The sequence below is a fragment of the Dendronephthya gigantea genome, unplaced genomic scaffold (assembly GCF_004324835.1).
Source record: "Dendronephthya gigantea isolate DGI-Jeju-01 unplaced genomic scaffold, DenGig_1.0 000010F, whole genome shotgun sequence".
NCBI lineage: Eukaryota > Metazoa > Cnidaria > Anthozoa > Malacalcyonacea > Nephtheidae > Dendronephthya > Dendronephthya gigantea.
In genome coordinates, this window is record NW_021163020.1 from 1,011,481 (window position 1) to 1,024,399 (window position 12,919).

The 12,919-nt window shown below is 35.8% G+C and overlaps 1 protein-coding gene and 2 long non-coding RNA genes across 4 annotated transcripts; 1 reads left to right on the forward strand and 2 right to left on the reverse strand.

Moving 5' to 3' along the window:
• Positions 1-3,312: 3,312 nt before the first annotated feature.
• On the reverse strand, positions 3,313-6,102 carry LOC114518182. The gene is made up of 3 exons (XR_003686454.1): positions 6,013-6,102; positions 5,786-5,830; positions 3,313-3,359 (listed from the first exon to the last, which is right to left on the reverse strand). It is a non-coding gene; the product is annotated as an uncharacterized LOC114518182 (long non-coding RNA).
• Positions 5,196-9,956, forward strand: LOC114518183. Its single transcript, XR_003686455.1, has 4 exons — positions 5,196-5,738; positions 6,055-6,706; positions 7,767-8,057; positions 9,341-9,956. It is a non-coding gene; the product is annotated as an uncharacterized LOC114518183 (long non-coding RNA).
• Positions 6,683-12,616, reverse strand: LOC114518180 (peroxisomal targeting signal 1 receptor-like). 2 transcript variants are annotated; one of them, XM_028538124.1, is made up of 23 exons: positions 12,428-12,616; positions 12,035-12,139; positions 11,915-11,959; positions 11,788-11,823; positions 11,526-11,652; positions 11,404-11,451; positions 11,239-11,295; positions 11,110-11,161; positions 10,979-11,005; positions 10,775-10,859; positions 10,576-10,632; positions 10,144-10,272; positions 9,914-9,958; positions 9,783-9,835; positions 9,605-9,653; positions 9,293-9,409; positions 8,994-9,020; positions 8,825-8,895; positions 8,655-8,736; positions 8,522-8,562; positions 8,275-8,437; positions 7,749-8,039; positions 6,684-7,616 (listed from the first exon to the last, which is right to left on the reverse strand). In XM_028538124.1, exons 2-23 carry the CDS (start codon positions 12,128-12,130, stop codon positions 7,443-7,445), a joined length of 1,872 nt encoding a protein of 623 aa, XP_028393925.1. In that variant the 5' UTR covers positions 12,131-12,139; positions 12,428-12,616; the 3' UTR covers positions 6,684-7,442. The 2 variants fall into 2 exon arrangements, with proteins under 2 accessions (XP_028393926.1, XP_028393925.1); XM_028538125.1 differs by lacking the exon at positions 10,576-10,632 and having other exon boundaries at positions 6,683-7,616.
• Between the last annotated feature and the right edge of the window lie 303 nt (positions 12,617-12,919).

Genomic DNA, 12,919 nt, shown 5'->3' on the forward strand with positions numbered 1-12,919 from the left:
ATATAAACTATACTTCATTTATTAAATTATGGAAATTCGGCTGTATCGTTGATTGATGTCATTAAGAAACCCCACAATTAATAAATTGACTCTTTCTATTGATCCGTTTTCAATTGAAAGCTATATTTAATTAAATTTCTGTATATTTCAGGTCGGCGTAAACATGTAGCTACACCGAACGTGACTTTGATGAGGCAACTGCAAACTCTGATGAGGCTAGCTAGGTTTTTTTCTGTTTCACCTGCCGAACTTAATCATATCCTGACGAAAAACTTTGAAATTTGCAAATATGATATATTATTAAGTCCCTATAGCTATTTATTGGAAGATATCATATTTTGTCGTCAACACTTCTTTTGTTGCATGCGGTAACTTCCATGAATTTACTTCATAGCTGAAATTTTGGCTTTATAACCTTCGAAATCATGCAGTTGTGTGCGATCTTGTTTTGAGATTCGCAATTTGCATGCTCATGGCCTAAAATGATTGTTTCATTAAAAATATATTTATTGAATTAATAAAATGATTCATAAGGCTAACGTGAGCACAAATATTAAATGAAGAAAAAAAGGAAACTGAAAACTTATTAAAAAATTAAGAAAACACGTAATAAGAACTAAGGAGTTATCTGACTATAATTTAACAATCACACAATGATTTTATTATGTTGGCATCAGTGATTCTGTGTTCTGAAACATGAACATGCGTAGGTATAGATAAATGCTCAAAAACAATAAACCATGAAACTAGACGACACTGACACTGTGTTTTTGCTCTCGTTACAAATTTACCATAAAAGTGCGAAATATGAATGATTAATTTTCAAAAGGATTGATGCATACCTGTTATGAATTGTATAGCTTTCGTTTGCTGTATGTTGTAGTATGTAAAGAGTTCGTTCACTGCCTAAGCATGAACGTATATGCTGTAATAAATCTCGTAAGCTTCTAATTTTTGTCTTTTACGTCGTTCAACTTTATATGCTTCCTATATGCGTGCCCTTTATGACGTCAGGCAATTCATCACTTCACGTCTTCAGGGTAAACTTGATTTAATATTATTTCACATGCAATCATTTTTATTATCTTGACAGAAATCTTACGCTGTTTGTGTTTCCCCGCGAGCATGGAAGCAAAAAGAGATTTTTATTGCAGTTTATTGTTGTTTTCATGCTGGAGATCAGATTTATCATCAAATTACTCCACCATGCAACTCAACAGCAAATTTTAATTACACTGTGCAACGATGGCCTATTAAGCCCGCCGCACACGAGAGCCATCTGCAAGACCTCGCGTGGCTGTTAGCTCAGTAAGTTACTCTCGTGTGCGGATGGTTTTCGGGCTGAGCTATAACTGCCTTGCGAGGTCGTTAGCTCAGCTGATAGCTCTCGTGTACCGTGGGCTTCACTGATATAATTATTATTTATGAGTCATTATGAAATTATGTTCATTTTAGATTTGATCATATTTGATCGACAGGTGATACAAAAACGATGTCATTGTCTTCGTTCGAAAGAGACTACGTATTAGAGAAGATTACTGGCTCCAAATATGTAAACTTACTTTTATTTCTTTTTAAAAAAGAATGGTCCCATTTTGTCTACGCATTTTTTTACGTCGTCTCGACGTGGGCAAAAACAAATGTTTAGCAGTAAAGAAACTGAATCTCAGTTCCAGTGCCCTCGTGAGCTTGTCTCACTATTCCCTCTGTTATTAAAAATGCAACGAAAGAAAGAAGCTGGAATAAAGAGGACCTGGAAAGCTGCATGGAACGGGAAGAGAATATACATATCTCCTTGCATGGAAAGATGGTGCTCTAAGGAACGGGCATGCTTTATATATAAGGTTGTGTGCGTTTTAGACGAGAAAATCAATCATGAACATAAAGTGAACTTATTTAAATTGTTATTTCATTTGAGATCCTACCAAAAAGGTATTAAGTAATATAAAAAAGTGTAACCGAATTTACCTGCAGGACTTGCATGCAGAGCGTTTGAAATTGCCTGATAATTATTATAAAAGTGATCAGGGCAGACGTGGGAGGATTGAGAAAGTACATTTTAAAGATAAAGGATATAGTTTATCGCACAATGTAACCCTAAATCTAAATATTTATTCACTTTGACTCATATATCATAACCATTATATTAACCACAATATAGCGGCTTCTCTTTACAATGAGCCGAAACGCATATTATGAAAACATCGCTGTAACGCAATATTAGTATAAAACTATCTAGAGTTCTAAACAAATTCTAATTTACACGCTCTGCTCACTAATGTAGTTTAATTTACTCATTCCGTTTGAAAGAAACGGGTTGTTAATAACACTGCGCCTGAGAAAGAGCTTGTGTTGACGGCTACATCTCAGTAACCCCAGATCTGATTCCAAATATCTGGCATACATAGGTACAAGAACACAGCGGCAATCAGGAATATAACAAAGAACATGTATATTAAGTTAATGGCCCAGAATGAGAATAAATATAGCACTTTGTCACAATGTTTCTTCATCTCCTCTTGCGTGGCTTTGCTGTAACTCGGCTGGTAGTTTGAATAAATCCAAAAAGATCCAGCAATCAGCCATGCTGACCAGAACACCATAATTAAGAGTATTAAAACTCGCCAACAGCTTAGGTCTGATTCTTTGTCTTCGTCGTAACAGAAGCTTTGAAGGAACGACAGCAAAACTAGAAGGATTCCTGTCGTTCCTGCAACCACTAAAAATATTGGAATGTTTTTCTCCACTGGACAGTCGTATATGTAGATTGCGCCTGGGTAAAAATGAAAAGATTCAAAGTTTTGTGAGAAGAATGATGTCTCAACAAACGTCACATCTGATCAGCTTCAAGCTTTCAAACGACAAAAACATGATAAAACTGAAAAAAACCCTACCGACAATCATCAAAACAAAACTAAAAAGTAGCACAGACATGGCGAACGCTAAAATAGAGAGAAAATCATTGCTGAAAATGTTGGTTGCTAAAATGTTAGTACTTGTAAACAGGGTCTGGTTGTATCAAGCTCGTTTAGCTTAAAGGATTCAAAATAGAAAGCAAGTCTATTGTTTTATTCAACCAGCAAACTACATGTTTTTAACCTTGATACAAAGATACTGAACTACATATTCAGTGCATAATATTCAAGTTGACTCATTCAAGAGAGATCTAAGATTTTAATTTTGATTTAACCACCGTTTAAGCTAAAAAGGCTTGATACAACCGGCTCCAGAACTATAGCGTTCGTTCGTGGAAATTTATCGATATCATACTCAGTAACTTACCAATACGGCCAGACAATCCCATCGTTAATGCAAATAGTATGAACTTGCAGTAATTCCTGTTTAATGATCTGGTATACCTAGAACATAGTAAACAAACATGATTTCATATCGTTTCTGGATGTTTCAGCTTCACTTATCTGTGTGATAATAGTTGTACGATTAGTAGATTTGTTATCTGGCTTAGGAAAATTAATCTCCCGCTCCGGATTAAATGCAACTGATTTCACCACAGGGGAGGTAGGCATCGCTATATAGAACTGTTTTTAAACCTAATCCTGCATCTTGTTCTTTATGTCACGGCAAGATTCGGGAAACCATAATTTGTTTGTTTCCTACGAAAAATAGTCCTTGATTCATGGTTGTACTGCTACAAATCTGGAAATGATTGATAGTTTGGTCTACGTCATGACACTCCTAATTGGGTCAAAAGGTCCCGTCGTGTAAAAGCACTTGTAGCTTCCAAAACAAGTATCCAACATATTTAACATCAAAAATGTTGTAAACAGCTATCTAGACTTTGGACAAAGCTCTTCTTTGAAACCTATATCTTGCATGCAAACCTTCAATTTTGGGTACAGGTGTGTAAAGCTGGTTTGTGGCTCATGTCACAGAGATTGATGTTTAATCAATGATAATTACAAATCGCATTCGGAGATGTAATGATTACCGAGACGTTTCTTTAATGGACGTTGTTAAATATAATCCGAAGAAGATAAGCTATGCGAAATTCTTCAAACTGGAGTTGAAGATAAAATGATTAACCTGAAGAAATGAACGTAACCTGCTCTCTTCAAGAAGTATCATGTATCAAAACAAGTATATTAATTTCTGGTTTATCTTTTTTTCAAATTGATGAAACTTCATGTGATTTCAGCAAAATGCAACGAAAACTATCTCCGGAGCACGAGGACTGACGAAATTACAAAAGAGAATGAGATATTAATGATAGAACCATTTGAAGTGATAAGATAGGGACATTTGAAAGTTGAAACGCTGTGAAAGGCCGAACATGCAAGAAGTCGTTTTTGCATAAACCTGCATGCACCAGAATTGTTCCTATTTGTTCCACCTCTATGATAGTGGTCAATTTGTTGAACACATGATCGATCTCCTAAATACATGATCATATGAAAATGACGTAATTATGTAGACATCAGGCGCCGTTTCGACAGGAGTCAGTAATCACATATGTGTATGTCAGCAACTTTTTGTATTATCCATGAATGCATACACCATAGTCACGCATATGATATCTATGCAAAGATTTAGAATCCAATCCGAGCATGATAAAGTACACTTTCCAATAATGTTTGCATCACTGACTCAAAACTAAACCTTCATCATCACGGATACCAGAGCTCGACGGGAATTTCAAGGTTACTCGCAATTACGCACAACATTATACAATCATTTGCGCGCGTATATTTTTGCGCAATTTATTCATCATTTCATTTCCGGGTCCGCATTTGTTTCATTTACATCCGGCGACGATCACCGAACGTGATGTGAAACACGATATCAGACTATAAATGGTTTTTCCAATCTGAGGAATCGACTAAAATAGAAAGCATATTCTTTTTTCTTTAGCGCAGTGTTGAACAAAAAAAATAGAGTACGTTTCATGCCGTAAGTACGCACATAAGGAAATGGGAAGGCCAAGGATTTGACGTTCTTATGTTGAAATCAGTTCCTATTATCTTTCGTGATCTATCTGTAACGCAATACTACAATAAAAGTGCCCATCAGAATAAAGGTGATGAGTTGAAACAGCCTGAAATTATATTGCCACGGGATTTGCAATAAACATACGTTAGCGCGCAGGTAGAATAACAACACATCTTGTCCCGCTAAATCTTAGGACTTCTCTAGTTCGCCTTTGCATATTTTGAATGTACACCTTTCATAGCACGCTTTTCACTTTTCGTAGGCTCTAGTAGAGGGGCGTACTAACATCGCCAACGCAATACATTATAGCCATAAGTATGTGAAATATGTTTATGGCGAATATTTCGTCCTGATGTATTCAAAGTATCAAATTATTGATGAAAGCTGACAACATTATAATCATTTTTAATCAAAAAAATTTCAACACAATCGTTTATGAACAAAGTATGTAGCTCGGTATGTAGTGGTACAGACCGTACAGTAGAATAAAACCATCGCACAAACAAAAGAATTAACGTCGTATTTATGTAAGAGGCGTATTATAGCGAATATCAAAGGAAAATGGTATAAATTGTGTCACGGGAACAGTATATTTGAGAGCTGAATTCTACAAACTCACCACCGGTCGCCGGCAGAAATTCTTCAAAATCTTCGCCTTCGCAGCTCAGAATCGCAAGAGGTAAAATATCACTCACGAGAGAGTGAGCGGTGAGGGAAATCAAATCCGATTTTTTATTACAACCAAAAACACAATGTGTGTCTTTTGCAACGTAAAGATTCAACACAAAGGAGTAAGTATTACTAAGTAAGATATAGTATTGAAGTAGAATATTCTTACCTGTGATGTATGTAGCTGTGTTTACGCTTTTCTTGACCTTACAATCTGATTAGTGAGGAAATAAGAAATTTCACCATATAAGATTAGATTCGCAAATGATGAAAAACATCATTGATAATTAGTAACAGTATGCAATAATACTTGGCATAACGACAATACCGCTGCCACCAGATTCAATTCCATTTGGTCAGGAATTTTCATAAGAAATCTATACGCTCTTTACTTACTGTTAAATTTCACCTCTGAGACGACGACTTTCTTTTGGTCAGGACAATTGCTATGTTGATTTGAAGAAGTGGTGTAACAGTCGTTGCTCCCTCCCAAAGATCCTTACCCGCTGTGAATTATCGGCAACACTAGTGAAGGTTAGCACCACAGTCGTTCAAGCTCTGTAAGGCGATATCCTGGTTGACATGACGGAGTCATTAGTCGGATTATTTATTAAATGCTATGAGTTCTTTCGAAACCTTTCTCTCAGGGTACTGGCTGATAAAAGCATGATCTCATACTTAACAATATCAAAATAACGGGATCTCATGGGCTTGGCAAACGCCCTGCGCAAATTCAAATTATTTAAACACCTCGGTCTTTTAATAAATGGTCCTCGAGACCTTTGGCTGGACGCCACCTCAACCATGAGAATAAGCAAGAATCTAAACAAGATACTAATAATATTTAGCTAATTTTAGACAAAAACATAATTGTTATTAGTATATCGTATTACTGCATGTTATCTTTGGAGTAAATTATTTATGGTATGCTTGTGTTTTGAGGGAAATATTTTTAAGGAGATCAAGAAGACTTAACATGATGAAATGAAACTCCCCGTAAATCATCGCTTTTGTTGGAAATTGAAACACCCAAAACTTTCCGTGCGACGATGAAGATAATAGCTAAAATGAACACGCTGAACTCTCTCAGGTAAGCAAACTATTCATGATTGGATAAACAGTGGTATCCTTGGATCGAAATGAATGGTGGTCACATTGTTTACTATGTTCATTGTTATGTTGTAATTGGATAAGATACTCATGGCGGATAAGATCTGTGTATTACTTGTGTTCCTATTCTTAATAGAAATAATTTACACAGAACGAAAACAGCACATGATAGACATCATCTGTACGACGCCGCATGCATGCCAGCGCCGTTTCCTAATGTGTCAACAGGGTAACTCAATAAAACAGTCAATACGGTGTGAATAAGCTTCCTGTTGAGCAATCAACCAGTGAGGTGGCCCACGGCAGGAGTTAATTAGCATAATATGCACAGAGCTTTGACCATCGTACTAAAAGTACTAGCCTGCTCGCAGACTGAATTAGCGCGTCGGAAAATCACGGAATTCGTTCATTTTAAAAAGCGGTTCTTCGTTTGTACTGTATGAGTTTCGCAACTCGCAAGTGCTCTAAAAGAAGATTAGCTATATATAAGAACAGCGAGTTAGCGCCCAAACTTTATTTTGTAGTTCAGCAAAAATATGTTGTCGATTTCATTACCACAAATACGTGTCCCAGTCTTGTAAAATGTAAAATACACAATATAAACCATCCACGAGACTCTTATTCAGCTGTTTTCTTTCTCTGTTTATTTCTAAAATCTTTGGCCGACCATTTCTCAGCTCTTGTATCGCGATTTGAACGCGCGTGTGCTGGACGAATCAGCTTGGTTCCTCTATTACATGTATATTAAATTGTTCATTCAGATAATCTAAATCTCTGTTGTCCACAGCTTCGTGAAACTCAGGTTTTCCCATGAGTGATAAAGACATTCTTAAAGTAGTCCAAATACTCTCAGACATTGTCGAGGTGTTGTCACGACCGTTACGAGCACCCTGGAAAAACATTCGAAAAACGTTGAAACTCATATGACAGTTACATCGAAAAAAAATCCCAAATGAATCTGAGGTGCAGAGATTTTTGGCTCAAACTGCAGCCACGTCTATAAAACAGTATCTCTGACTTACTTTTCTCTGAATATTTAGAGATGTTAAAAAATGCTCAACGGCCTCCCGAAAAACCTTCAAATTTACACAACTAATTCCCAGGTTATAGCGAGCGCGGACATAACCTGGACTCAACTCCAAGGCATGACGGTATGCATCAACGGCTTCCTCGCTTCGTCCGCCGTTTGCTAACGTCGCTCCAAGTTTATTCCAGACAAGAGCATCATGGGGGTTGGTTTGTAATGCAGCGTGGAAACAGTCCACTGCCTTGTCGTATTCTCCCGAGAGATTGAAGAGAACACCAAGACCAATCTAGGAATGAATGACCGGGTAAGACGAGAAAGGTTTGGTGCATCAGAGACTCAAGTCTTCTGAAAGCTCAAAATGAAGCAGGTATTAAGATATATGAGGATAGCATTCTCTCTAAAGTCACGGAGGTATTAGGTTATATGAGGATAGCATTCTCCTTAAAGTCAGGGAGGTATTAGGTTATATGAGGATAGAATTCTCTTTAGCATTCTATTCTATCAAAACGCATAAATCATACTTGAACTTCAGCATCGATATCGTTTTCAGGAGCAAGTTGGGCAGCTTTGATATACAATTCTCGTACTTCGTTGTACATTGAGTTTGACATCATTGAACTTTTTAATGTTGGGCTCCGAGCTGAAGGCTCTTCAGTGACTGTGTTAGTCAATAGTCCGCTGTACCTACATACACAATTCCTTGTAAAGATCACGCTTTTTACACGAGAGAGAAAAGTTTGTCTTTAAGAGAAAATTCTTTAACCATACCTTGGGTTTCTACTAAGCCAAAGTTTCAGAGCGTCGCACGCCTAAAAGGATCATTCAGACATGAAGACAACTTTATTGAGCTCCAAATGAACGTTATCCTATGTTTTGAAACTTAGAAAAAACTTAGCTTCACCTGTGATTGGAGAGACTCGTTAGTGTAGCAGACAGCCAGGGTCATGAGCGCGACAAGGTTGTCAGGTTGAAGGTTTAAACATCTAAAACGGGAAAAAAGGTTGAAGTGAATGACCACCTTTCCAAAAATATTTTACTACAGAACTTCATATGCAGGGGAAAAGATTATACTTGTTCAAAGCAGGAATCGCTAGGTTATCTTGCTCATTTTCAGATTGACTTGTACCCAGATATTGCCACGCCTAAAGAGTTAATTAGTTCAGGATTATTTTAACACCACATATCCAAGCCATGTTACCTACAATACCGTAAGATAACTGCTCATTTAATTAAAACTTACTTCAGCGTGGTCTGGGCGTTGTTGAACCTACAAAAAACAAAGAGCAAAATTATATAATGCCTTATAAAAAGCTATGCGAAGCAAGCAGTAAATGGTTACAATTTACTCAGTTATTAGTTACTGTTGATATATGTATAGATATATAGTAAAGTATAGCAACTTTTTTCGACCATTTTTAGGCTACTTTATTCGCGACTTTATTTATAACATTCGAAACCTAGATAGTTTATTCCTTTATAGGTGACAATAACAATATCTGTATCACTTCTGAATTATATTACAAAATGTACAAAATTTACCTCAGCTTCAAAAAGAAGTATAGCGCTAATAATATCCCCTTCTTTTAGTTTTTTTAGTCCTTCTTCAAAAGGATTTGGCATATCCATCATTGGATTGTCCTCCTCAAACGTGTATGTCTGAAGAAATATCCTTAGTCAAAATCCCATTGAAATTAATACTGAATAAAGCACATCCAAAGTCATGTAATGTAAGATGGTGCAGATGTAATTGGCAAAGAAGAGTCTAGATTTTTATTCAAGAAGAGTCTAGGTTTCTACCTAAAGAGTCTAGGTTTCTACTTAGGAATTGTTGAAACAACTTGTGAGGCAAACCTTTTCAGAAGTATATTCTGCCAACCATGGATGATCATCAATATTATCTCTAGGAGAAGAAGTGCTGTAATTATTATACATTCTTGCCATGTCAAAGAAAACAACTAAATATAGTTGCAGGAATAAAGTATATTCTCCTGCAAGGTTTAGATAACATGGAAAGAGTAATTCAATGTACCTTGCAAGATGATACCACTCCTCTTCAAGTTTACCCCAAAAATCACCATCAGCCTGTTTCAAGTCATAAAAAAATGGTGAATGTTTTATGTGGTAGCATAAGAAAATGTTTGAGGAGGATGAATCATTTACCTTGACTGTCTGGTCCACTGCAGACTGACCGTGATCATCATGAGCCTGGAATACACAAATGTCATTGGTGTGATGTGAACATGTTGATGTTTGATTGATTGTCAAGATTAATTGTCTTAGATCAGTATCTGATCATATAGTGATAAACTTTTTAACTAAACTCAGGGTATACACACCATGAAATATGTATTATGATACAGTGCTCAATGAAACGAGTATTATATAAGTACCTCTCCTGTTGTGTATTCTCCTAACCATTGATTATATTCATCACTTGAGATTGTCGCTTCATATTCGTCCACCCAGCGGTCCGCCTCCTCTGCAGACTTCACTTCCTCACCAGTTTGAGCATCTATCACCTGCAGTGAAATGATAACATGAAGTAACTTACCCCTGGCTCTAAACAGTCAAGTCAGTGTGTATGCATGTTTTGAATTGTTGATGTGTACTTTCTTTAAATGTAATTTCAAGAACAGCTAGCACAGCATTAATAATATATATGGTTTTGTGTATTACAGACTACTTGTGGACAATATGTACAATATATATAAGCTGATGTACTATAGCAGTATAGCCATTGCTTTGTATATTATTATATAAATATGTAGTGGGCAGGTACGCATTGTGAAAGTGTTCTGAAATCAGATAATCCAAAAACATGCCTTGTTATCTTCAATCAAATACTCTCCAGTGCTCAATTTCTTTACAAATTTAAAAAACTAAAAGAAAATATATGCATCACATCTTGTATACAAAATTGAGGAGAGCAACTTGATGTAAAGTCCATAACTCAATGTTAATTAAAATTAAATAATAAACTAAACACTGCGTTTGAATTCTCATATGCAATACAAAATTTACCTTGGAGTTTGCAAATCTGGGGTCATCAGCACAATCCAAAAGAGAATCAGAAGCATCTTGTAATTCTTTGCTATTCAACTCTTCACTATTGCAGTGGGGAGAAATATATTTAGTCTACATATTTTGCAATGCATATAGACCATGCAGTTTCTTATAAACTTGTAGAGTTAAGCATATAATACCAAATTTCAAGAAAAACCTAACCTTATTTCCTTATCCAATTCAACTGGTCTGAGAAAAAGAATTATGTAAACACAAATCACACAATTAACTCCATGGCCCGAGTGAGTAAATATTTCAGACAACACAATGTCACAACAATTATAAACCCATACCTCAAATCTTCAAGGTATTCAGATGCCCATTTTGTTGGAAAAGTTGCTTGTGCTGAAAGAAAGATTCTTTAATTTATTTTTGACTTTCAATATAGCATTTAATTATTTAAACCAGCTGCAATTTTGTACCTGCATGTTGACCAGGGTACACACAAGCTTCATCTTCATTATATTCTTCAATCCAGCCTGGAACAAGTTTCAATCATAAATGAATGATGACCTACTTGCAAATTTGCTGATGTCTCTCAAATTTCATATTAAATTGCAAATGTCCACAATCTAAAAATATTGTACCTTGCGCTCCAGCATGAGTTGTGGTGAGGTATTCATCCGTCCAGTCATCTAGAACCATTCAATTAAAACACTATCAGATAATTTTCTTATGCATTTTAGAAACAGTTAAGTTCATCACCCACCTGGCATTGCATGATGTAACAAATCTGGTGACTCTACATGATTTATTTCATGTAACAAACTGTCCATACAAAATGTTTGCGGAGCACCATAATGATGTTGCAGATCATGAAAGTATTCACCAACAAGCTAAAATGAATTATTTGGAATGTATGTATATAATCTTTTATTTTGCTGCATGCTATATAATGATCTAATTAACACATTTTCCAAAATCAATTAAAGGAACGCCTCTTGTAATCTTTTCATGAAGTTATTTGCTACCTCTTGTTCTGTTGCATCATGAAAAGCTTTGCGATCCTTGAGTTAAAAAGACCAGGTTAAAAAACATAAAAATATATCCAATTTTCCCAACAAGTACAATTATCACATTAATAATCCAATATTATACCTGAGTATGGCTGCTGCTTGGTGGTACATGATTTCTAAGACCAGCCTGCAAAGCATAGGGATAAATGCATATAATACATATATTGTACATGAAAACTATGTAATATAGTCTTAAAAATACCTCATTCAAAGCCTTGTCCTGAGTATAATGGGAGACAAATTTCATCAAAGGGTTTGCACCACCACATTCTCCTTCAACAAGTTCACGCATAGCCATGGCTTATAGCTATAATGTTTAGGAAAAGAGTTGGATAATAGTTGGATAACTCTGCTATGTAGGTTCCATGTATTATAAAATGCAAGAATCTTGTGATATATTGCAAGGATTTGGAAATTTAGTATTAATATAATGTAGTGTCAGATACTTGTCATTGCAGGTTGGTGTATGTGTGAAATTAAAGAATTACTAAACTGAACATACACATGATTTTATACATACATTTGGGCGACATTGTTAATTTGTTGATATCTAAATATACTTTTTGTTATGGGTATTTAAAAACCTATAACATACCTTCTGTGAACTGTTATACTGTTCTATCTATCAAACACACATTATTTAACATTTCGGTGAGCTTGACTTGATCTAGACATCTTTAAAGAGTCACAAAAGATCACAAAATGCTACAGATGTTTGTGTTAAATCGACAAAAAGAAATGATTTCCACGTTCAACCAAGTTATAAATTCACTTTGTGATGAAATTTTAGACCTTTAAACCTCGGTCAACAAATGTAAGAGACTGGGAACAAACATCACCATCACCCAGTTTCTTCACCCATCACGCAACGAAAACTGCGGTTTTTTGAAACATTTCAAGAGAATGTGAAGTGCATCTTTTGCCGCAAAACTACAGAGAAGAATTTTAAACTTATTTGTATCGAAAAGTAGAACGAGAGGTGTGAGCCTTGCGGTCTCCGGGTCAATTCAAATGTGTGTGAATCTACCAATTTAACCATGGATAGACTTTATTATCCCTGATTTAACTAAATCGTTTTTCTGCACAG